The sequence below is a fragment of the Gracilinanus agilis genome, chromosome 6 (assembly GCF_016433145.1).
Source record: "Gracilinanus agilis isolate LMUSP501 chromosome 6, AgileGrace, whole genome shotgun sequence".
In the NCBI taxonomy this organism is placed as follows: Eukaryota; Metazoa; Chordata; class Mammalia; order Didelphimorphia; family Didelphidae; genus Gracilinanus; species Gracilinanus agilis.
This window is the reverse complement of record NC_058135.1, coordinates 27,823,938-27,850,844: the sequence shown is the minus strand read 5'-3', so window position 1 is coordinate 27,850,844 and position 26,907 is coordinate 27,823,938. Positions and strand designations below refer to the sequence as shown.

Sequence of the window (26,907 nt, the reverse complement as noted above, 5' to 3'; positions counted from 1 at the left end):
GTAACTCTGAGGGCAACTGAGGAATCAGGAAGACCTCAAGACTGAGAATCTACAAGGGAAAGAATCCCAAGATAAACCATACTCTCTGGATATTTTCCATCAGCTAAATCCCAAGGGAGAAAGTATACTTACCAATAACTGCTTGTTAAGGTCTTTGTCCACAGCTTGGCATAACTGTTGCAGGGCATCCTCTACCAGGTGACTCCGTCTGACTTTGAGACAAAGTTTAGGTGGAGTGATTGATTCATTTGTTTTATTTATCAGGTGATGAATAAAGGTTACATATTTTTCAGCCTAGAGAAAAAAGACATCTCCCTTCATTTTTCCTTTTCTCAATTACAATTCTCAGTGATGGTTTACAACCATAATGAATTGATTTAATGTATTGACAAGTCACTTATTCCTCTCCAACCCTTAATTTCCTCAACTGTAAAATGAGGGGTTTTGACTAGATGAAAGTCCTTTTCATCTCTAAATGTTTGATTTTGTGTTTATTCTCACCATGAGTATTTAATTCCCAACCATTTAAGAGAAAGAAAGATGAAATGGTTTATTCTGTATTTACAGTTGAATATCAAAGTAGCAAAAAGAAGACGTGGTACATAGTAAAAATTATTTGAGATCATTCGATCTGGGTGGCTATCTAAGGGCTGTCCTGGTGTGAATAAATAAGATTATCAAGGTAAAGTCTGTGTACTCAAGTGCCAGGTACTTATTTCTAGTTATTTTCTTTCTATTTTTTAAAAACCATATCAGGTCTAAGGCAGAAGAACAATTGGGCTTAAGTGACTTGCCCAGGGTCACACAGTTTAGTTATTTCAAAATGTCCTAACGTTCTAAAAATTTCTGGTTCCTCTTTATAAAAATTTGGTTATAAAGCTCAGTATGTAACGGATCCACCAAAAATCCTTCTATTTCTATATTGCTTCTTTCTTCCTTAAATTCCCTCATTGTAACAAAAATACCAAAAGGATAAAGAAACAAATCATTTTCTGCTAAGCTAGAGGTTTTCTAGATTTCATACTACTATATACATGATTCAGTTTGTAAGTATGGTGGGAATAATATCCTAAGGCCCTGCCCCATGCAAGCCAGGTTACTTTTTCTTTAAAAGATATTGATACCATTGTAAAAGATTATTTGGGACTTCTTGCTCTGAAAGGTGCCTGAACAGGAGGTGGGTTACTCAACTTCCCCATTCCTACTCCATCAAAATCCTCACATTTCAATCAGATCAAATAATGATCAAGAAATCCAATGAGAAACCACCATTATGTGCATCATCCACTACAGAAATACACAAAAGATCAGTCAGAAACTCATGGGAAATCAGAAATGGGGCCCCTTCAGCAAAGCAAATACCCATACAACTAGAGAGGTGAAACATGTAGATCTGTCCTGAGGTAGCAGGAACAGATGACTTCCAGGGCAGAGACCTTGGAAGCCTTGGGAAGTAGTATTATAGCAGTGAGCAACCACTATGGTGCTGTCGTGATCAGGACATCCCAGGTAAAAGCAAATCTAGAAAAACTTACAAGCCCCTTTAAGTTTTCAACTTTCAAACATATCTGTGATCTGTTATTACTCCTTTTAAAAAGATTAAATTAAATTTTATTTTCATTTCACATCTGTTACCCCTAATTCTTTTCCATCCACGTGTGGTAATATGAATTGTGTTTATATGAATATTCTTAATTCTGCTGTTCTCTTTTGGGTAATAATTAGTCTAGCTTTCTCCTTTTAACACATAAACTTAGAATTCATACTTTGAATATTCTATAGTTATCTATCTAACCCAGAACATTGGTATGAAGAGCAAATATTTAGAAAATACTTTTTGATGATGATGAAGGCATTCATACCTCCCAATTTGCAGCTGAATTTACATCCAGTATTTTAATTTTGGAAGGAAAATCAAAGACAAAAGGAAAATGAGTAAATATGACAGGACTGTCGGCTTCAACCAAAGACTCCTACAATTGAAGAGAAATAGTATTTATTAGCATTCAAAAAAACAGAGAAGCCCCACTCCGTTATCGTACTTTAAATCTCTCCCCTAAGTCTTTCTGGGCTATCTTCTAAGTCAGGGGTCCTTGATCCAGGGCCCATGAACTTGTTTTATACTATGTTTTGATGTAATTTACTTAATGCATTTAAAAAGTATTCTGAGAAGTCCTTGGGCTTCACTGGAAGTTCAAAAGGTTGATGACACAAAAAAGATTATGAATCTCTATTCTGAATACCTCCAAAAGCTGGAAGTGGTTGTTGGAAGACAGATACTAATTCTCAGAAAGCATGTAAAAAGTACACAATATGAGTCCTTTCAGTGTATGTTGTATTTATCAATTCAATAATGTACCTAAGAATTGTTTAAACCTTGACTTATCAACGCCAAGAATAGAATAGAGTAAGAGAATAATTATCCTTTTAAGAGTACACTTTGGTAGTCATTCACCCAGAGAACCTGACTTTTAAAGGAATTGGGGAAGTAAACTAAAAGGAATGTTATACTGGACATGACATACTCACAGGATGCATTTTGAAAAAAAAGAATCTTCTTAGGTCTTCCAAAAAATTAAGCCAATTATAGAGTTCAATAATGTAGAATTCACTCTCTGGAACTTTACATTTAGCCTTCTCATTTACCTGAAACAGTATATATTTTCCTATGAGTGTACTTTCATACCAATAAACAATACTGATTTCATTTTTTATGTATATTTCTTAAATAATCAGGCTACAGAAGAGCCAATCTATTGGGTTTATTTTTCAATTTCATCATATTTTCATGATTGCTTTTTGTTCTTTCTCATATTCCCTTCTCCCGTCTCCCTTCTTCCTCCGCTAAACGGTTAAGCAGCCCTTAAAACAAAGATTTAAAAAGGGGAAAAAAACTCAATTCAGTGAAAGTAACCAATGCATGAACATCTGTGATAGTTCTCTTCAGCTTTGCATAATTCTAACCAATGAAACTGGACTTACAGCCATTTTCTGGGCTGTCTCCTGGAAGCATGAATTCAGACTTGTCTCAAGTGGTTTCCTATGCATGTACATCTATTTCATTGGATCATAGACGTCAGCTTGGAAGGGAACTTCCAGGTCATCTAGTCTAACTCTCTCATTTTTTAGATCACAGACACAGACACAGATTTTTTTTACACCTTTACCTTCGTTCTTAGAATCAATTCTAAATATGGGTTCTAAGGCAAAAGCGCAGTGAGCACTAGGCAATTGGGATTAAGTGACTTGCCCAGGGTCACACAGCAGAGTCAGAGATTTTAAAAGAGGTGCCCAACTTCATGTAATCAGTAAGTGGCACTCAGGTTTTGAATTTATGTCTTCTGGCTCCAAATCCATGGCACCTCTCAGATCTGGTGTAATGCAGTTTCCATCCTGATATGGTGTCTAGAGCACCTTTTACTATGACTTCAATATGGACCATCATTATAATTGGCCCAATAGCCCCAGAGCCAGAACTATAACTAGGAATTCTAGCACCTGGCCATGTTCTTCATCCTGCATGTTGAAGAGGAACAATGACATCATGGGGTGGGTAATGACTTGACTTGAGGGTGAACTGTACTTAAATGAGGCGGAGGTACTCAAAGTCATCAACCTTGCCCCTTCTTCCAGAGCCATTGAAGTCTTAAGTGGCAAGGCAAAAGTCAGGATGACTGGCAATGGTCTGAGATGCAGTGGATGTCTTTGGTAGCTTCAATGTCTGACCAAGCCCTGACCCACAGCACCTGCCTTCAACCATCTTCAAAGCCTTTGGAACAAATTGTTCTCATCTGCCCCTTTCACTGGGAGAAGTTTTCACACATGCGTGGGATAAACATCTCCTAACCCAAAAACCTGTTTGAAGCCTGTTGTTACCCTTAATCTGGCAAGCCCATCTGCTGAGGAAGTTTCACCAGAGTCTGGCTTCTTGGAGCCACAGGTTGGGTGAAAGATGGACACCAGAGGTAGATGAGTAGCCCTGCTAGTCCTTCCCGAATGCCCCATATTTCCCAGTAGTGGAAGGAGAGGAAGAAGGACAAGTAATACAACTGTTCTTTGGCTAGCAATCCTTCTCCCCTTCTCTGAATCAGAGACCAAAGGACCATAGATATAGAGCTTAAAATACCTTAAAGGGCACCCACCTTTTATAATACTTACATGCAAATAAATACTACAACCCAACTAATATTATAGATGAGGAAACTGAGGTCCAAAGAATTTCACTAACTTGCCCGAGTTCATAAAGGTAGGAAATGATAAGCAGTCAGATTTGAATCCATTTTTTTATAACTTTAAATCAAGTTAATAAGCATTTATGGAACACTTAATTAACTATGTGCCAAGTATTCTGCTAAGCAATGGGAATACAGAGAGGCAAAAACAAGCCCTGTCCTCAAGAACTCACATTCTAATAGAAGAGACAATATGTTAATAAGCATGCAAGCAAAATATATGCAGGGCAAAATGGAAGTAATCTGAGAGGGAAGGTACAAACAGTGAAAATAATTGGGGAAAAAAGAAAATAATTGGGGAGGACTTCTTGCAGAAATGAGAATAATAGCAGAGAGAGAGAGAGAGAGAGAGAGAGAGAGAGAGAGAGAGAGAGAGAGAGAGAGAGAAGAGAGAGGGGAAAGGAAAGGAATCAAGGTCAGCTAGTCAAATGGTATGGAGTTGGGAGATAGAAAATTCTCTGTCCTTTCTCTTCGGGGTTCTTGTTCTATATTGTATATCAAATATCTTCTGTTTTAGAATCAATATTAAGTATCAATTCTAAGGCAGAAGAGCAGTATGGGCTGGGCAATTGGGGTTGGATGACTTGCCAGGATCACACAGTTAGGAAGTGACTGAGATCAAATTTGAACCAAGGACTCTCCTGTCTCCAGGCTTGGCTCTCTATCCACTGAGCCACCTAGCTGCCTCTCAGATAGCTTTTAATCTCACTCTTTGGTAAGACCTAAGATATTCCTTTTTAGTCCTATTTATTTTTCTCCATATATCTAATTTTTATAGGATTTCGTTCACCTCTCTTATCTCTTTCTTATTTTTTGGTTTGATTTATCTAGATCAGATAGGGGAAGGTTTAAGTAAGACCTAAGATATTAACAAAACCTAAGTTTTAAGTTTTCCCCAGGAACTTTGGGATGGGAAATAAATGGGAAAAGAGCATTACTATACTCTTTAGTGGCCAGGAAGACTGAGTATCAGCCCAGAGAGCCCTTTAGTAGTAAAAATAGACCCTGCCTGGACCAGGATTAGTTTACTGTTACTCTGAAAAAGATGGTCAGGGAGAGTGCCTTATGTCTTGGGCAAGAAGATGGATGGAGATTAGAAATAAAAGGTCTATGAGGAAGGGAAATTTGTCAGCAATACAATAATGGAGTTTGAGAGAGCACAATGGAAGGAGTGTTCAGAATTGATTTGGTTCTTGAAAGGGCCAGAGCTGACACTGATGGCAGTAAGAAAATGAGGTATAAAGCCAGGGAAAGTTTTTGCTGATGCTGCTTGCAACTTTGAAAAATAGGGATTAGGAAGAGGATAGAAGAGTTTGTTAGCCATAGAATAACTGATCTGTTCACCCTTTCTCCCCTAACTTATTCCAGTCTTCTTATAATTTATCTTACCACGTGAAGCCTCTTCAGCATTCTAAGGAGAGTTTTGATATTACAGTGGTCCTGGGCCCTTTCAGTCCAAAAAGCCATTTGAGAGCAGATGCTTCTTTTGACCATCTTGATCAATGATTTGAAAGAGGATTCTTCCAGTGATGCCCAACATTCCTCTGAAGAATATAAAGATAATTATATATATATACATATATATATATATATACATGCATGTATTTACATTGGCATCCATACATACAAACATATAGCATTTAAGATTTACATAATAGTTTACATGTTTTCTCTTTTGAATCTTGAAAACATTCCTATGCTACTATTATTATCCTAAGTTTACAGGTGTGGAAATTAAGGTTAAGTGACTTACCCAGGCTCATACAGCTAGTAAGTGTCTGGTGGTAAGAGTCAGACTCAGATTTTTTGGACTCTTAGTTCAGTGCTTTAGGCACTATTCCAAGTTGATCATATCCTCTCTTTCTCAAAATTCTCTTCTTTGGTTTTGATGACACACACTTTCCTAGTTCCCTATCACTGACTACTTTGCTTTTTTAGAAACAATTCTTCTTCTCCCATTCCATAAATTCATGTTTTCCTCAGAATTCTTTCCTCTCTAATCTCACTTCTCTACAGTCTGTCTTACCATATTTTTATTCCTGCCACAGCTTCAACTCTCGATAAATATATATATATCTCAAAAGGTTTATTTTGGGGCAGCTGGGTGGCTCAGTGGATTAAGAGCCAGGTCTAGATATGGGAGGTCCTAGGTTCAAATCTGACCTCAGACATTTCCTAGCTCTGTGGCCCTGAGCAAGCCACTTAATCCCCATTGCCTAGCCCTAACTGCTCTTCTGTCTTAGAACCATTTGGTTCTAAGACAAAATGTAATGTTTAAAAAAAAAAGCTTTATTTCTAACTCTAGCATCTCCAAACCTCAGTCCTGCACTTCTAACTTATTGTTGGATATTTCTCTCTGGTGTTCCTCTAGCATCTCAACAAAATCTATCCAACTAAATTTATTTCCTTCTCCTCCAAATCAGCTCTTCTTCCTTCCAAGAGCACTTGGACTTGATAACAGAGTTCTGGGCTTGAATTCTATATTCTATACTTACTAGCTTTCTGACTTAAAAAAAAAAACCACAACCAAGTGTTCTAAATCAATTTCTTCATTTACAAAAAAAGGATAATAAAACCTGTTGGTACGTTCATTTTAGGACTGATGTAGGGACCAAATGAAATAATGCATAGAAAGAACTTTGTAAATCTTTAAGACATGAATTAATATCACCTAATATTATTAATGGCATCAACTTCTCCCCTTGCTACACAGACTCAAAAACATATCTTTGATTTCTCTCTTTCGCAACCCACCTTCTCTCAAATGACAAGTCCTATCAATTATTCATTCATAACATCTTTCATTTTGGTCCTCTCTTTTCAATTTTTACTGCTATTACAGGCCATCTCCAGAACTCCAACTTTTGCTTATATTGCACTTACCTTATCCAGATCCTATTCTTGTTTCAAGTTATAAAATGCTAGCCCCTTTACGAAACCTTCCTAGATATTCAGTATCTTTAATTTATCCTCCTCATCTTCCCCCTTTCTAGTTAGGTGGCACAGAGGCTTTGAGTCTGGAAGATGAGTCTTCCTGAGTTTGAATCTGTTTGAATCTGGACTCAGACACATAGTAGCTTACATGATCCAAGGCTTTCCCCCCTCCCCTGTTTTCCTTGGGCTCCTCATCTGTAAAATAAGTTGGCGAAGGAAATGGTAAACCACTCCATTATCTTTGTCAAGAAAAGCCCAAATGGGGTCATGAAGAGCTGTACACAACGGAACAACAACAAAACAACAGCCCCCCCCCATTCACCAGCATTTGATTTATACTTCTTTTAGGCACTCATCCCATTCTACCTTCTGCTAAAATCATCTTATTTCTTCCAAAGTAGGTGCTCAATAAAGATTTGTTAAGGTTACTTCCATTGAAAAAGTAGTCCACATATGGTAGACCTCACACTGACTAAATCCCACTGGAATTTAAAACAAAATTTAATGCTTTAAAAAAACTCATTAACAGCTACATTCCCACATAATTCTTACTTTGTTATTTTAGAGACAAGCAAATTTAAATTAATCATATTTTTTTTATCATGAGTAGAACACAACTGATGTCCAAATTTAGGTTAATAGGAATACTTATTTATGGAAGATTCCAAGACAAAGTCATACTAAATGGAATTGATCTTACCCAAGACTCTTGAGGAACGGTCACTCATTTTACAAAAAGCCTTTGCAAATGGGACCACTAGAGACTCCCAGTTCCTAGGACTTTGCATTATAGGACATTCGGGGAGCAGAAGAAAGATTGATAAAGCATCCTTATGTGGAGAATCTAACGGAAGGGCTTTGAGCAGATAATATTGGAGACGTGTAGTTATCTGTAGTGAAAACATATTGAGAAAATATTCAAATAACAATGTTTACTAAGCACAGCAAGAGTTAAGGAAGACGGTATGGGCAGAAGACTCATAACAAGTTTTCTTCTTCAACTCTACTAAAATGTACCATGTCAATAAAAAGTTTAATCTTTCTGGAACCAAGTGCTTAAATGGTTTCTCTAATCTTTACCATATACTCTTTTTTAAAAACCTTTACTTTCTTTCTTAGTAACAACTCTAACACAGAAGGGCAAGGCCTGGAAAAATAGAGGTAAGTGACTTGCCCAGGGTCACATAGCTAGGATGTCTGAGGTCAGATTTGAACCCAGGTCCTCCCAACTCCAGGTTCGGTACCTACCCATTGTGCCACCTAGCTGCCCCATAACATGTACTCTTGAAGTAGGCTTATGACAATTATATTTCTCGTTTAACAACATGGAATAACTAATAGGGAAAGCCCAAGCAACAGGGATAAAAGTCATGCAAAGTAATCTATGGTTCCAAAATTACAACTGGAGTCTTTCCAATAGAATTATTTATCCACTAATTTTATACTGTAGGAAGTTGAAGCTGCTACTAGCAGTTTCCTTAGAATGAGAATACATTTCTTTGCTTTCATCTTTGACCCATCATCATACTGTCACTCCAATTTTTTTTTCTTTTTTTTTTTTTAAACCCTTAACTTCTATGTATTGGCTCTTAGGTGGAAGAGTGGTAAGGGTGGGCAATGGGGGTCAAGTGACTTGCCCAGGGTCACACAGCTGGGAAGTGTCTGAGACCGGGTTTGAACCTAGGACCTCTTGTCTCTAGACTTGACTCTCAATCCACGGAGCTACCCAGCTGCCCCACTCCAATTTTTAAAGGAATATATTTTCTGAATATAAAAGAAAAAGCCGTTTCATGCTATTAATTAATTAATCAATTAATTAATTGATTGATTTTTTTAAACCCTTACCTTCTGTCTTGGAGTCAATACTGTGTATTGGCTCCAAGGCAGAAGAGTGGTAAGGATAGGCAATGGGGGTTAAGTGACTTGCCCAGGGTCACACAGCTGGGAAGTGTCTGAGGCCAGATTTGAACCTAAGACCTCCCGTCTCTAGGCCTGGCTCTCAATCCACTGAGCTACCCAGCTGCCCCCTCACGCTATTAATTAATTTATAAAGGGAGGCAGTGTGTAGCATAATGGATACAGAATTGGAATTAATCAGGTATACATCGAGCTAAGTTTCACCTCTGATATATGCTGGATGTATGATCCAGGGTAGGTCATTTTACCTAGCAATGCTAAAGGCAATATCAAAGACAGAGGAGTTGCTGATATGTTGTGTGAAGGGAATTTTTTCTCCTAGGAGCTCCTTGAATGAACAAAATAGCAGGGTTAAAAAAAGGAATACTATTTTTTCTAAGAAAAAAAGCACCCATGATTTTTCAGTGTCTATTGCCCTCAGATATCATCCTAAAATATGTGGACTTTCTGCCAAAATGGCATCCTGAAGGGGAGGCAGATTGCCTATCTCCCACATACCTGCTGCAGTAAGACCAGGAAGCTTGTGCCAGATGGAATAATGATCAAGAGATCCAGTGAAAAATTATAGTAAATTATTTCTTCTGCCTCATAAATACACAAAAAGTCAGCCAGAAGCTTGTGGAAAAATCAGAAAACAGAAGCCTCCAGCAAAGTGAGCACTAGCGTGATGACAGATGGGATGTGTTTAGAATCACAACAGCAACAGAGGACTTCTCTGAGAAAACCCCAGGGTGGGGTCTTTAAGAGTCCTGGAAGAGGTAACAGGCAACATTCAGCATGATGCTGACCAGTGTCGTACCACAGTGCTCAGCCTGGAATAGCCCAGGCTTTTAAGCTCAGAGTTCCTTGGAATTCTGTTCTGAGAAAACAAAGAGGACCCAGAAGAACTATCACTCTGAAACTTTGAGATCCAGAGTGGGGCCTAAGCCTGGAAAATGGAGATCAGCTAAAGAAAAGAACCCCCCCCCCCCCCAAAAAAAAAAAAAAAAAAAAAAGGGAATCTAAGTGAAGACTAAGAAGGATAGACCACTCACCCAAAAGCACATCAAAGCCTGGCTTTGACAAAAATCCTTAATTTAGAAGCCAAAAGAGAGATGAATAAATCAAAATGATTACAGATCCCCTAAAAGAAGGAGCAACTTCAAAATATCTGTTAGCAGAGACTCAAAGAAACAAAAAGGATTTGTCACAAGGACTACAATGAGATCTAGAAGAAATGAAGCAATAGACAAAAATAAACTAAAACTCTGAAGGGGAAGAATTGAAGTAAATAAGTAGTTCAGAAGAAAAAGTGATAAACTTTAACCTAAAAATGGACTCCCTGACTACTGTAATAAACCAAAGAGAAATCAATGATTCCATGAGACAGCAAAAAAAATTAAAATAAAATTCAAAGATTGAAAAAATGGAAGATAATATAAGGTACCTAGTATCAAAATAATCTACCTAAAAAACAGTGAAAGGAAGGAAAACTCAAGAATCATTAGACTCCTTAAAAACCATGATTAAAAAATGCTTGAACACTATATTTCAAGAAATCATACATAAAAACTGCCTTGATATAGTAGAATTAAAGAACCCAGTAAAAGATAGAAAGGAATCCTAAAAGGAGAAGTCCCAGAAGTATCATAGTCCCAAGCATGCGGAAAAAAGCAATTCAAGTACCAACAAACGAGAATTGGGATCACACAAGACCTGGCCCCTTCTATTTTTTAAATGAAAGAAAATCTTAAAACACAGGATTCCAAAAAACAAAATAGAATTCTGTAATAAAGAATACTTATCCTGACATTGGAGAAATCTCTCAATTGAGAGGAATGGAACCTCTTGGGAGATATGTACCTATCAGTGGGGGTTTGATGACTGTGAGTCAAAGATAGGAGACCAAAACTGAAAGCAAAGGCATGCCAAGGACATTGTTGATAGCAGCTTCAACTTCCGACAGTACAATGTAGTGCTTGTAATTTCAGTGGCATTTAAGGGTTCAGACAATCAGTAGAATTCTGTAGCAGCTTAGGATAGATAACAACTTTCAGAGGAGAAGGAGTGATAGAGAAGTCAGGAGTCAGTTCCAGGAGAAAAGAGAGAGAGTTCTGGGAGAATATTTTCCATGCTACTGGCAGAGTTTGTAATTGGTATGAGAAGATATTCTCTATCTAAGCAGGAGACAAGAGGCACTGACCAAATTCTTTTACAGTTGTGAAAGAGGTCTCTTTTGAACTGTTGGAGGTGAGGTAACCATTTAGACAAGCCTAAAAATGTCTCTTATGAAAGGACAATGATTCCAAGGGCAAAATAGTTGTTACAAGTGGGACTATCCACTTGCATTGTTTGTTAGATTTTATTGCTCCTTACTTTCCACTATTAGGCCAGGAGATGGTTGGGGGATTTATTTTTATATTGTTAGTCCATCAAGATGATGAGAAAATATTGTGAGCCCTACATTGCAAAGCTGAGTTTGGGAGAGGAGAAAAGGATTTTTAATGGAAGAGATGTTCAAGCATTTCTGAGCTAATGCCCAGCACCCCAAAATCTAGAGGTTGGGGAAGATCTATTTGGAGGGTTTGAAGAAGAAGAAAAAGAAAAGGGAGGGTAAAAGGCATAATAGATTAATGGAGAAAAGAGGAAGGGTTGAAATTGTGTTGAACTTGCTATTTCCCATTTGGGGTTGTGGAAAGAATATATAAACATGGATGAAAAGGATAGTGAAGGATCTGGCATCAGATGAACTTTACTCATCTGAAATGCTCAAAGGAGGTTTGAATACATATACACAAAGCTTGCTGTAGAACTTCAACTCAAAATCAATAGGTGAAAAAGGGAAAGATGGAAAATAGTGAGTTAAGAGGAAGGATAATACAGGGGAAGGCACATTCATAAGCAAAATAAATTTCCTGATTCCAATGAGGAATTGAAAGGTGGTGGTGGTGATGGTGGTGGTGGTGGTGGTAGTGTGTGTAAATGAACAAAAGAGCTACAATCTAAGAGAGTGCCTTGGATTGTCTCTTAGATGTCAGGGGAATGAATGAACAAATTACGGTATAAGAATGTAATTGATATTATTGAGGCATAAGAAATGACAAGAAGATTTCCCCAAATCCTGGGTAGTGTGAAGTAATCCTGAAGAACCAGAGAACTAGAACCAGGAAAATAATTTATAAGAGGATAGCAATATTTTATTGACTTAAAAACTTTATCTGAGCACTGACCAGTCTCTAAAACATCTATGATGAAATCTCCTGACAGAGAAGTCATGGATGCAAGGTACAAAAGGAACATTTTCAAACATTTTCTCATTTGATCCACATAACAACCTTGTGAGGTAAGTGCTCTTATTATCATCCCTTTTTGATAGTTGAGGAAACTGAGACAAAGTTTGAGTGACTTTACTCAGGGTCACCGTAAGAAAATATCTGAGACTAGATTTGAACTCAGGTCTTCCTGGCTCTGGGCCTCAGTGTTCTATTCATTAGAGGTCTTGTGATTATTTTGCTTTATTATGCTAATGTATTTCCTGGGGTCTTTTTTCCCTTCTTTCTCTCTTTCCTTTAATGGGAGGGATGGAAAGAGAATGATGACGGAGAAATGAGAAATAATTACTCAAAAATAATAATAAAGGATCACAGAAACATTTTTAAATGAAAAGAACGGCACAGAAGAAATTCAGAAGCACAGACAAGCAGAATGGTTTTGAAATAATATGCAATACATGTCATATTTTTGTTTTTAAACTGATGGAGATTCATAGAATTCTCTTTTGGTGTTCTGTTATGTCTATGGAAATGTTCTTTTTTGTGTTTAAGTCTAGAATTTTAAAAAATGTTTACAAAAATAAAAAGAACTGCTGCTCTTACCCTTTTCTTCTTCCCCCACCAAAATCCAGGTATCATTGAATAAATCTCTATTTTTATATCTTTAAATTGTTTCTTCTTATATTGATCCATCAGCCCTAGGTCAACATCTATGCAGAAGAATCAGACTCCTTATCATTGCAGAGCCACATAAAAAACCAACAAACAAAACCAAAACATTTTGTGCTTGCCAACTTTGGCAGTTATCTCTAAACTGCCTATTATAAGCAAAGGGATCCACTTCTGAAATTATGAGAAACTATGCTAAACCATACTTGCCTTAATATGATAATTGCTATAACTTAAAAATAATTGTTAAAGTGTATCGTTTCCCTGTTATGTGGAATTTTAGAGCTAGAATGGACAGAGAAATCATCTAGTCCAACTTATTTAATTTAAAGAAATCAAGGCTCAGTCTAATTAAGTGATTTGCTCAAGAGCACATTAGTAATTAGTGTTAGATCTAGGATTATTGAAATCATAGTCTTTCCTTTACTTCACACCATGCTATCAGTTTTCAAAAATGTCATTTAGAAACTTAATTATCCAATACTAGGTTGGATCTTGGAAAGAGAGTTTCGAATAGCTCATTTAAGAAGAAAAATTGGTAGGCTCTTAAGAAATCTCCCATAGTAAAAAATTCTTTTGAACTTAAAATGCATTCATGTTGAATTCCTAAAATTAGATCTCTACTTTCAAATAAATACACATTCACACAGGCACATAGCAAAATATATATTATTACCATGTCTGTAATCCAGGCCTTCTGAGTCAATTCCTCAAATGTGTCTCTCATCTTTTGTAGGTCGACATCATTAGGATGAGTATTTCCAGTTCTTTGAAAATAAAAATATTTTTTTAAAAATAAAAATAATTTGAAAAAAAATCACTGCACAGATGAACCAGGATCATGCCCAAACATAATGTACCATTTCACTGGCTTATGTCTATATATTAAAGTGGGTGTTACGTCTCCAGATGCAACATTTCTTCTAAAGAAGCTTACACCCTTCCATCTTTCTTTCTGGCCATTTCCACATTATGCTGTCTAGACTCTAGTCATCACCCTCATCAATTCCTGTATCCCACAACTCTGGGTTTTACTAGGCTTTCTCCTTATCTTGCCTGGAACCAGAACTCCAGAGCACTTCCAGTCTATCTCCACACCAGACTGATGATGTTTACTTCCCTTTTGCCTCCCTCCATACATACCTCCTTCAGGTCTTTACATGCTGTCCCCCCCCCCAATTAGAATTTGAGGGCAACCTGGTTTGCTTGCTTGTATTTGTATCACTAGAGAGCCTCGCCTATAGTAAAGTATCTCTTAGTAAATGTTTTTTGATTTGAAAGCCCATTTGACATTTTCATGTGAGGCTTTTTGTGCATCTATTTCAAAGCAAATTCTTTTCAAAAGTCATGTCAAACTCATTCCTTATTGAAAACCATTAATTTTTAGACATCCTTCCTAATATTTTTAACCTAGAAATCAATAAGCATTTGTTGCAGGCATCTTTGTGCCTGTTCCATGCTAGGTAAAAAAGGAGTTATCTTTGTCCAGTAGCTAAGTGGTTCGGTGAGTAGAGCATTAGACTTGGAGGCAGGGAAGGTCTGAGTTCAATTCTAGCCTCAGATCCTTCCTCATCTCTAAGATGGGAATAGTAATAATCTCTCTTGCAGGGTTGTTGTGATGACAAAGGATGATGATATTTATAAAGTGTTTTGCAAATCTTAAGGCACTTGTAAATGCTAGCTATTATTATACTTAATGAAATTAAATACCAACATAGGATTACCTTTTCATCAAAAAACTTGCAGTCAGACAAGCAGGAGACGAAAATATCTCACAAATTTCCCTACATAAAAAATGACACAAAGTTAAGACAAAACAAACTGGGGCAGTTAGGTGACTCGGTGGATTGACAGCTAGGCTTTGAGATGGGAGATTTGGGGTTCAAATCTGGCTTAGACTCTTCCTGGCTGTCACTTGGCTGTCACACTCTGGGCAAGTCACTTAGCCCCATCGCCTAGCCCTTACCGCTCTTCTTTCTTGGAACCAATACTAAGTATTGATTCTAAGACAAAAGGTAAGGATTTTTAAAAAAAGACAAAACACACTATAAAACATACCTCTTCATAATCCTGTTTTCATGATCAATTATAGTACAAATTACCCATGACTTTTCTATGCTGTGGGCAATAGGCGATGATATATGTGAAATCTAAAATGTAACATAAAAAAGAGGTTTGATTTTGGAGTTATCCAAGAAGAATTTATTTTATTTTATTTTTTCTAAAACCCCTATCTTCCATCTTAGAATCTATACAGAATATTGGTACCAAGGCAGAAGAATGGTAAGGGCTAGGCAATGTTAAATTAAGTGACTTTGTCCAGGTTCACATAGCTAGGTCACATAGTCTGAGGTCAGATTTGAACCCAAGAATCTCCCATCTCTAAGCCTAGTTGAGAACCTAATTGAGATACCTAGTTGCCCCTTGAAGAATTTATTTTTAATATGTACAAGTATATCTTATTTTACATAAGAGACATTTCCCCCTAAAATTGTGTATAACTCTCAAGCTGCAAATATAAGATATTAACAAACAAAAATTTAAAATTTCGGGAAACATTATTAACTGTCTTACTTATAAGATCATACAACATTGCATCAAATAGACTTAGAACCTCAGGGGTCATTTAGTTCACCTCCATTTTTTGCAGATTAGGAAACCAAAGAAAAAGATTAAGTCATTCGCTTAAGGTCTCAGACTTAAAACATTGAGCCTCTGACTTGAGACCTTTTGTGCTTTCCACTACACCACAATACCTTCTAGTATCTGTTTTATACTCAAGTAACATTCAGAGAGGAAATCACTATAGATCTCTATGAATACATACAAACACCAAAGAGGGTCATCAAAGATGGTTGTGGAGTCAAGTTGCCTAGGCTGCTTTCATAATTATTTTAGAGTCTCTGTTCCCTACCTAGACTGATTGATTGTTCGCCACTAAGACCACCACTGATAATTCTGTCTCACTCAATATTGGGGCAGTCTCAAGAGCTTGGACACTGTTGTAATGACTTCATTGATCATCTCTATATATTTGGAGGTTCCTAATTTTTATGATTGAAATAAAAAGAAAAAGCAGGATTATTCATTCTGATGAAACTAACGAACATTTTTGTAAAGATAGATCAGTCTCTAATTTGAAGGGAAGAAAAGGAAGAAGACAGAGATATCAGGTATTTCTAAAATACAAAAAAAAAAAAATAAATTCTCCAGGAAAAACTGGCAGCTAAATCTTCCAATAAGCATAATGTTGACCTATACTAATCTCTCTCTCTCTCTCAGACCCTCACACTCTTTAGACTTCAAATTTCTTACCTATATATAACATTTTACAACACACACGCAGAACATTTATGTGAGCAACTTGTAAATTGTCAAGCACTACATAAATGAGTTATTGTTTATCACTGGCATCTTCAATATGAACTTCAACTCAATGTGACCTTGGGAAGGTCATTGTATCTGAAAGAATTGAAGGGATTAGGACAGTCATTTCATCCTTTGCTGCATAATCTTCTTGGCTTTTAATTTCCTTATCTGAAAAATGAGAAGGGGCACTGTGCTATAGTGGAAGAAGAGCTTGATTTAGTCAGAGGACAAGGGTTCAGACCTTACTGTTTGTGTTATCTTGGATAAATCATTTAATTACTCTGGGCCCCCATTTTGTCCTTGATAAAATGAGGGGGTTGTATTAGATGGCCTTTTAGGTCCCTTCCAGATCTAAATCTATGATCTGATTGATCAGATGCTCCTCAAAGGTTATTTCTGAGCTTATTTTTCTCTGGGGAATTGACAGAAAAGGATCATTTTTTTCTCTTCTTTCTCTTCTTTCTGTCTTTCAAATAATGACATTTAAGGCATTATGCCCCCCCTTCCCACCTCAGCTATATCAAGGGAGAAAAAGGCAGAGAACAACCTTTTTGACTCCTCATATTCTTTACTTCCAGTTTTTGCCGTGGTCCATTTCTTAATCAGAGTTTGGTTAATTTGGCTGATTTGCTGTAGACTTCTCCCCATAGCATCTGAAGAACTAGTATCCTCCAAGAGGAGACAAAAAGATGGAAAAACATGTTAACAGAGCAGTAAGTCTCAGGGTATCACCTAGGACACTGGTAAAACCACCACCATATTAGGTAATCTACAGGTGGTTTCTCTAATATCCCTAGTAAGTCAGTCAATTTGCATTTATTAAACCACTCTAGAACCAAATGTCCCAAATAAGTGATGTCTCCATCACTTCTTAGAGAGGAAAAGTTGGTTTCAAGTCAATCTTTTTGAAGGGACCAACTCTTGGCTAAACAGTCTACACCACCTTCCAAAGCCTTTGTCATGAGGTAGGAAATTGCATCATTTCTTTACTAATCATGTTCCTGGTTCCAAAAAAGGGGATTCCTTGAAGAGGGGCTATGTGACATGCACAGCCGAAGCATCTACTCAATGTGAATGAATCACTATTTGTCTTTAAAAGAAAATTAAGCATTAAGGGGAGGTATTAAGCTTGAAAAAAAAATGGACTCATGATTTTGATTGTGTCAAACTCAAATAGAAACAGAAGGCCTGTGGGCCACATGCTAGCTTAGTTTGAAAATGTAATGTCATCTGTGTTTTATTGTATTTTTATTTATTACACTAAATTATTTTCCAATGGCATTTTAATCTGGTTCTGTTGGAACTCAAAAGCTGCCTGAAAGCTCTGTGTTTGATACCTCTGGTATAAAGAACATACAGACTTAGAGAAATTGTCTGGAAGCATTGAAAAGTTAAATGACTTGCTTACGGTCACATAACCAGTATGTGTTAGAGGTAGGATTTCAACTGGAGTCTTAATGACTCTGAAGCCAGTCCTCTAGTCATTATGCTATGCCATGTTTCCTCTCCTCTATGTTTAAGATATATGAAATGAAAATGTGTCAATAATATAAATTCTCAATGCAAACATTTTAAACTTCACCTCCTAATATAACAGCAAATGTACTATTAAATAGATTTTTGATTGTTTAAATTAAGTGAAGAATTTTCTAATCTATTAAAATACATTAAAGACCAATGAGAAAATAGTTTAATATTTAAGCACACTTACAGAGCATATAGTCAATCATCTCTCTTTTCAGATAGAAATAAAATTTGAATATAAATACAGAAGGATGAAACAAGGCTTGAAATACTGCCCTGAAAACCTGAGCAAAGAATTAACAAAGGAATCCGAAAGCATAAGAGATATACCTTTGCCTGGACAGTGGTCACAAAGTTGGCATTTGCTCCAGCAAAAATGTCTTTCACTTGAACATCTGTAAAGTCTGAAAGAATGGCATAAATCTGAGCTTGTGTGTCCTTGAAAACAAGGGAATATTATGAAACAGAGCTGTTATGCATTGGTGAAGAGTAGGTGATGTTTTATTTATGACCCTTCATGGGATCATGGATTTAGAGCTCAAAGGGACCTTAGAAATCATCTAGTCCCAAAGTAGAGAGGTTGCTTGATTTACATAGTCTTAGGTAGTGTATCAGGGTTAAGCTTCACACCCTGGCCTTCTAATCACAAATATATTGCCATTTCCACTTGAATTATATGTCATTTAAACTTTATGTATAAATACCAAATTATAGGAAAGCAAAAGCCCACCAATACTCTGTGGAGTTGTGGGTTGGTCAAAATTGTCTGGAGAATAATCTGGAATTATGCTAAAGAAGTGAATAACGTGTTAATACCCTTTGCACCAGAGATGTCACTGTTGGACCCAAGGAGGTCAAAGATGAAAAATTTTCTATATATATAGCAAAATGTCTACTTTTTGTAATAGCAAAGAACTGGAAACAAAGTTGTCATTGTTTGTGGGAAGGCTGAGCAAATTGCGGAGGACAAATGTGATGGAACATTAGAAACAATGAATATGAAGAAAGTATGGGAAGACATGCAAACTGGAATAAGCAGAACAAAGAAAATAACATACCTAATGACTATATCGGTGTAATGGAAAGAACAAAAAATTAAGATGATCATTATGATTATAATGATCAAACTTGGTTCCAAAGAAGATAGGAGAATACATTTCCCTCCTTTCACTGCAGAAGTAGGTTATCTACGGATATGGAATCCTGAATATACTGTCAGGGTAAACTGATTTGTTAGCACCAGTCCCCCCCAACCCGCTTTTTTTTTTTTTGTTCTTAGTTTAAAATGGTAGCTAATCAGATAGAGAAGGAAGAATAAGAAAAATATTGGGAAATGAAAGTGATGTAAAACAAAAGTTATCTGTATCAACCTTTTAAAATAAAAGACTATAGATTTGTTAACTACAGGGATTATTATAGAAGAGCTTTAAAAATTCAGAATTTAAAGTTCTAAAACAAAAATAGCTTTACAAGACCTTTAAGAAAGAAGCTGAACAACTCTTTTCTTTCTCAAACAAGAACAGAAAATCCCCAATCCTTCTTACCATTAGAAGAAATAAGGTTGCTAATATTGAAGTTCTGTACTGCATCACCTGGTTGCAAAGGGCTAGTCAGGTCTCTTTGAGATCCACAACCAAAAGATATTACCTGGCCAGTGGTACAGGAATATGCCAGAGTGTGATAACTATTGGAGAAATAACACATTATAAGTGAAATTCTTTTACCTGTTTTGTTTTTCTTTTAAGGAAAGTTAAAATAGTTAGATAGGTTTATTTTAAATAATGTACCCAGTGTTTATATAAAAAATTCTATTCTTAAAATGGTGACATCTATAAATATTATCAAATACTTGTATATTGAACATGGAAATTAAACTCAATTTAATAAAACATTCTGTAAGTTCCTGGAGTATACACAGGATTGTAGTAGGCATGAGAGATACAAAGATGGAAAATGACACCCAAGATGAATTCAAAATGGGAACGAAATCATGAATAAATTAGGTGAACATAGAATACTATACCTTTTAGATCTATGGGAAAGGGAGGAATTTAAGATCAAGCAAGAGACAGAACATTACAAAATGTAAAATGAATGATTTTGATTACATCAAATTAAAAATGTTTTGTATAAAAAAGGTCTTGACAAAACCAATGTAACCAAAATTAGAAGGAAAGCAACAAACTGGGAGAACATTTTTATAACAAAACTCTCTAACAAAGATTTAATTTCCCAAATATATAAGGAACGAAGTCAAATTTGCAAAAAATCAAGCCATTCCCAATTGACCAAAAATTGGTTAAGGGACATGAATAGGCAGTTTTCACAGAATGAAATCAAAACTATCAATAAGCACATGAAAAAGTGTTCTAAATCCCTCCTGATTAGAGAAATGCAAATAAAAACAATGCTGAGGCACCACTGAGCAGACTGGCCAATATGACAGCAAAGGAAAGTGATAAACGTTGGAGGGGATGTGGCAAAATTGGGACACTAATACACTGCTGGTAAAGTTGTGAAATGGTCCAACTATTCTGGAGGGCAATTTGGAACTGTTCCCACTGGGCTTTAAAAGATTGTCTGCTCTTTGACCCAGCCACACCACTGCTGGGTTTGCACCCAAAAGAGATAATAATAATAAGGAAAAAGATTTTTACAAAATATTTATAGCCACACTCTCTGTGGTGGCAAAAAAAACTGGAAAATGAGGGGGTGCCCATTGATTGGGGAATGATTGAACAAATTGTGGTATCTGCTGGTGATGGAATACTATTGTGCTCAAAGGAATAATGAACTGGAGGAATTCCATGTGAACTGGAAAGACCTCCAGGAATTGATGCAGAGTAAAAAGGAGCAGAACCAGGAGAACCTTATACATAGAGGTGAATACACTGTGGCACAATCAAATGTAATGGACTTCTGTACTAGCAGCAATGCAATCCAGAGGAACTTATGAGAAAGAACACTATCTACATCCAAAAAAAAGAACTGTGGGAGCAGAAACATGGAAGAAAAACATATAATTGAGGGGGGCAGCTGGGTAGCTCAGTGGAATGAGAAGCCAGGCCTAGAGATGGGAGGTCCTAGGTTCAAATCTGACCTCAGACACTTCCCAGCTGTGTGACCCTGGGCAAGTCACTTGACCCTCATTGCCTACCCTTACCACTCTTCTGCCTTGGAGCCAATACACAGTATTGACTCCAAGACAGAAGGTAGGGGTTTAAAAAAACAACAACAACAACAAAACATATAATTGATCACATGGTTCAATGGGGATATGATTAGGGTTTTGATGTTAAAGGATCACTCTATTGCAAATATGAATAACATGGAAATAGGTTTTGAACAATGATACATGTATAACCCAGTGGAATTGCTTGTCAGCTCTAGGAGGGGGGAGGGGAAAAGGATGGGAAAAATCACAAATCACGCAACCATGGGAAAATATTCAAAACAAACAAATAAATAAATTTTAAGAAAGAATGAAAAAAAGATGAAAAATGAAACATTATTATTCACTTTAGAGAGGGATGGTTTCTGAGTTAAGTTTTTACTATTTATGGTTATCATGAAATCAAGTCCATAATATTTTAAAATTAGTTCTCATGTGTAGGGCATTTTACTAAGTGCTATGTGGTACAGTAAAGATGCCCCATCTAAGAGAACTTAATTTAAATACTTTAATTGAAATAGTAGATCATAATATTTGTTAGAAAAAAATTTGCAAAATTTTATTTTTACATAGCAATTATTTTGAGTTTGAATTACACTAGTGTAACACCTGTTTCATTAGGCTCTCCCAAAGACACTAGAGACAATATTACTGTGTCTTTCAGAGCCAATTTTAACTCACAGTCTGGAGAGACTATTTATAGAGTGATGTCTAAAGAGAAGCTGAAAATTCTTTTCCTGACATTGATGGAAAGAAGCTGAGAGAAGGCAGAAAGAAAGAGGATAGGGCAACTCTCTTTACTGAAGGACCTAGTTTAATCCTAATTTTGAAAATGCAAAAAATAACATTCTCACAAAGTATTGAAATGAACTCCCCCCCCTTCTTCTTTTTTAAAACCTTACCTTCTGTCTTTGAATCAATACTATATATTGGTTCTAAGGCAGAAGAGTGGTAAGGGCTAAGAAATGGGGGTTAAGTGACTTGTCCAAAGTCACAAAGCTAGGAAGGATCTGAGGCTAGGTAATGAACTTTAAAAATTTTTTTATTTAGAAAATTTTCCCACAGTTACATGATTCATGATCCCCCCTCCCCCCAATTTCCTATTTCCCCCTCCCAAAGCCAACAAGTAGTTCCACTGTGTTATACATGTATATAGGATCAAATAGGTTCAAAACCTATTTCCATGTTATTCATATTTGCAGTAGAGCAATTCTTTAACATCAAAACCCTAATCACATCCTTATCACACTATATGATCAATCATATATTTTCCTAATGCATTTCTGGTTTCACAGTTCTTTCTCTGGATGCGGATAGTGTTATTTCTCCTAAATTCTTCTGGATTGTCCTGGATCATTGCATTTCTACTGGTAGAAAAGTCCAAGTAATGAACTTTTAATTTCATGAACTGAATAGTGTGAAACTATGTTCTCAGACATGAAATCATCTACTGCTGCAGTAAGGGTTTAAATAACTCCAGAGATAATTATCCTCACGGTGAGAATATTGTAAATAATGATATCTTTATTATTGATTTCACTATTAACAAATTGCACGTTCAGGAACGGTAGTGTTTCTTTAATCCTAAAAGATTAAGGGATTTGATATAAATAGAGAGATGAGTAATGACTATTAGGACAGGAAGCTTCTCCAGTTATTAAATAAATAACATTTGATGAGTTAGTGGGGGGCTCTTAGTGGATTAAGAAATATGTTGAAATTTTATTAACTGAGTAAACACACAGATATATTCCTGAATTACTCCAAGAGTTCAGGCTGATAAAACAAAAAGAAATGGTGAGTCAAATTATAGCCCAAAACAGAGTTAACTCTGCTACAGCAACCTTTGTATTGCACTCTGGGTTATGTTCTCTATTTCTCCTTGTCTTGGCTCCCAGGTAGACTGTGAGCCATCTGAATAGTTCAACTTCTTTTTTATTCCCAGAATAAACTCTGGAAGACATTAATTAAATTCAAAAAACAAAACAAAAATCAAGAACATTTGTTATGTGTCTATTGTGGGTGAGGTGCTTAGAATATGGAGATTAAAAACAAAGTAGTCCCTCCCTTTAAGGAGTTTAAATTCTACTGGGCCAAACTATTTACAGAAGGATTTACAGATGATTTAGCTAACCAAGGGTGCAGGCTGACACCTTCTCTGAGACTTAGAATCTTAAGAGTTGAACATATAAATAAGTACAAGATCCTTGGAGGAGGGAAAGAACACAGCTTGGGGGCATTAGAGAAGGCTATCCAAAGGCAGTAGCAGTTGGTTGTTCAGAGCTGTGGAGATGAGGAGGCTGAATAATAGTGTGTGAATATGAAAGATGTCTGGAAAGGTAGATGAAAGCCAGATTTTGGAGGATCTTAAATACTAGGTTGATGAGTTTATAGTTTATCCTGTAGGTAATAGGAAATCACTGAAAAAAATTAACCTGAGCCTTCTCTTACACAGATTATTATTATTATTATTATTATTATTATTATTTTCAAACCCTTTCCTTCCATCTTAGAATCAATACTGCATATTGGTTCCAAGGCAGAAGAGTGTTAAAGGGTAGGCAATGGGAGTTAAGTGACTTGCCCACGGTCACACAGCTAGGAAGTGTCTGAGGCAATATTTTAACCCAGGATCTCCCCTCTCTAGATCTGGCTCTCCATCCACTGTGCCACATCAGGTAGATTATTTTGATAACTTTGGATATTGAATTAGAGAGGGGAGAGAATAGAAACCAGGCATCCAGTAAGGAGTTTCTTATAATAGTTTAGGCAGAGTCGATCAGGACTTTCACTAGATTAAAGGCTGCATATGAATGGAAAGAAAGGGAGGATAGGAGAAATGTGGTCATACCAACAAGACTTGGCAACTGGTAGGACATGGGGGGTTATGGGTAAGGAAGAGGAAAGCAAAATGGCACAAACTCTATTAGGTGACTAATTTAAACTGGTTGGCACTCATCTGAAAATCTGGCCAAACAAATTGTACTTGGAAAACTCAAGTTATTGGAAAGGAAAGCTTCCTTTGAAGAATCACACATCTCAGGCACAAAAATAGGAAAATGCATTGATACCAATGGTATAAGAGTCTTTTCTGGGTAACAAAATAAGATGCTTGAAACTTTTAGCTTCTCTCTCTACTAAATGAATATAGACTTACCTTCCACAAGCTATTTGAGAAAACACAATATTAGCTGAATCCACAATCTGAGGACCCTTTATCCCAGAAATTAGTTGATGTCCTAGTTGTCCAGAGTTATTGCTTCCAAAAGTGAACACTTTACCATCCTGTAAGGAACAGATCAGTTTTTTATTTAATAATAGGAAGTGAAAAATTAAAGAGTTCAGTTCCAAATAGTGGTATGCCTAGATTTTGTATATGGAGCATGCAAAATCCTGAGCATTCTCTGGGTATATCACTATATGCTCAAGAGTGACACTGAAGTTTCTCTGTGCTTCATTTGTCTGAGTATTTTCCTAAAAACAATTTCTCTTTAGAAGACTTCACTGGTTAAAAAAAGGATACTTGTCATTGAAAGGAAATACTTCTTCCCTCTCGTTCCACATGTACATCTCAGCTTTGTAAATTTTAAGAAGGGCTTTTCAAATAAAATCATAATATAAAGAGCTGTTTTTTAAAAAACCTTTATCTTCCACTTTAGAATTGTTATTGTATTTTGGTTCCAAAGTAGAAGAGCAGTAAAGGCTAAACAATGGGGGTTAAGTGATTGACCCAGGAATGTCTGAAGCCAGATTTGAACATAGGACCTCTTGGCTCTGGGCCTGGTTTTCAATCCACTGAATCACTTAGCTGTACTCATAAAGGGTTAAAAAAAATTTTAGATGAAAATTCTTTTACTAGAGAAACAATAACCCAAGAACAGAAGCCAACCATAAATCAAGAAATAAAATTTCATGATTCTTTTATATTCCTATACTCTTTACCTAAGAGTTTAGGTAAACTATGTATTTAAACCTAAAATGTTTTTAAAAATAAATATTTGGGAGGCAGCTGGGTAGCTCAGTGGATTGAGAGTCAGGCCTAGAGACAGGAGGTCCTAGGTTCAAATCCGGCCTCAGACACTTCCCAGCTGTGTGACCCTGGGCAAGTCACTTGACCCCCATTGCTCACCCTTACCACTCTTCCACACCTAGGAGCCAATACACAGAAGTTACCTGCCTAAAAAATAAAAAATAAAAATAAATATTTGAAACTCCACAAGCAATTTATAAATAGCATCATTCATTTTCAATTTAAATGGAGAATCTTTTTTTTTATTAGCCTGGACAGGAAAATTATGGGGGAAAGGAGGGAAAAAAAGAAAAGTTGGTTAAGGACTGAATCTCAAAAGTGTGGGAATATTGTTTGATGGTGGATGAAATCTGGATAAACCATGAACAGAAGCTAGATTTTCCAAAATGTTATAGTGAGGATTCCTGTTCATATATAGTTTGGGTCTCTAAGATGGGGGTTGACAAATGGAGATCCATAAAATGTTAAAACAATTCTTAGCTTAGAATGTCCTTTCAAAGCCTGTGAGATTCTTGGATGCTGTTGATCCATTTGCAAGTAAGGGCCAAAGCCTCATTTCAAAGGCAATAATAGCTTAATACCTTTACCAGTTCAGGTATTATTCCTGGAGTTTAGAGAAACATAAGTTCAAATTCTATACCCTCTGAGTCTCAATTTCTTTACTGGTAAAAACAAATAAGAATAACTGTAATTATTATTGAGAATCATAGGACACTTTCTCTCAAAGTTAAAAAAAACCTGATAAACATTTATTTTCTCTTCTTTATATCATCTCCCCCAACACTGGAAAAAACACTCCAAACAATTATGCCTAGAAAAAACAAAATGAATTCATGCATAAATGATATCCAAAAATATATATCTACATCTTGTATCCATCATGTTTATGGCAGAAGGTGATCAGTAAACTTCATTTTTGGCCCTCTGGGATCTTAGTTTCTTATTACATTAGTCATAGTTTGAAAGTTTTTAAAACTATTTCTTTATAAAACTGCCTTCAAATAATTGTTCTCCTACTTCTGCTAAGTTCACTCTGCCCAAGTCCACAGAGCTCCTCCTGGTTTCCTTTAAAACTGTCCATTTCATCATTTCTTATGGAGCAATTAAATTCCATTTCATTCTTATACCATCTGTTAAACTGTTCTTCAATAGGTGTACCCTCTCAGGTTCCTTTTCTTTAGAAGCTACCATAGAAATAGCTGTTATAAATATTTTTATACATATAAATTTTTTTCCTTCTTTCTTTGATCTCTGAGTTCAGAGGAATCAGAGAGTTGATCTCTATAGGCCTCTTAATAGTACCACAGATCAAAGAATATGCAGTTTAGTGATTTGGAGGCCATATCATTTTTCAGAAAAATGGAGCAATTTATAGTTCTATCAACAATGGTTTAGTGTGCTCTTTTCCCCCTAGCCTCTCCAACATTTGTCACTGTTACTAATCTTTTGGGTATGAAATAGAGCTTCAGAATTGTTTTAATTTGATTTCCCCCAATTACTAGTGATTTAAGCATTTTTATATGACTATTGATAGCTTAGATTTCTTACTTCGAGAACCACTTGTTTATATCTTTTGAGGAATATTGATTGTTCTTATAATAAGAATCACTTCCTTACATATCTTGGAAATGAGAACTTTATCAAAGATATCTGCTGCAAAGACTCTCCCCACCCCCAACATAACTGTTTCCCTTCTCATCTTAATTGCACTGGCTTTGTTTGTACAAAACCTTTTAATTTTGTATAATTAAAATTGTCTATTTTATCTTTCGTAGCCTTCTCTCTATTCCTTTTGTGGACCCAATCTTT

The 26,907-nt window shown here is 36.2% G+C and overlaps 1 protein-coding gene across 1 annotated transcript in view; it reads right to left on the bottom strand.

Moving 5' to 3' along the window:
- LOC123253124 (probable E3 ubiquitin-protein ligase HERC6) overlaps positions 1-26,907 on the bottom strand; it is a 66,066-nt gene that overhangs the window by 21,552 nt on the left and 17,607 nt on the right. The window contains exons 6-16 of the mRNA XM_044682412.1: positions 24,226-24,353; positions 19,441-19,580; positions 18,227-18,300; positions 16,920-17,041; positions 14,728-14,787; positions 13,680-13,770; positions 7,867-8,056; positions 5,622-5,776; positions 2,530-2,646; positions 1,863-1,973; positions 133-294 (exon numbers count right to left, since the gene is read on the bottom strand). Of these exons, the coding sequence (XP_044538347.1) occupies positions 133-294; positions 1,863-1,973; positions 2,530-2,646; positions 5,622-5,776; positions 7,867-8,056; positions 13,680-13,770; positions 14,728-14,787; positions 16,920-17,041; positions 18,227-18,300; positions 19,441-19,580; positions 24,226-24,353 (1,350 nt within the window). The remainder of the gene's footprint in view (positions 1-132; positions 295-1,862; positions 1,974-2,529; positions 2,647-5,621; positions 5,777-7,866; positions 8,057-13,679; positions 13,771-14,727; positions 14,788-16,919; positions 17,042-18,226; positions 18,301-19,440; positions 19,581-24,225; positions 24,354-26,907) is intronic.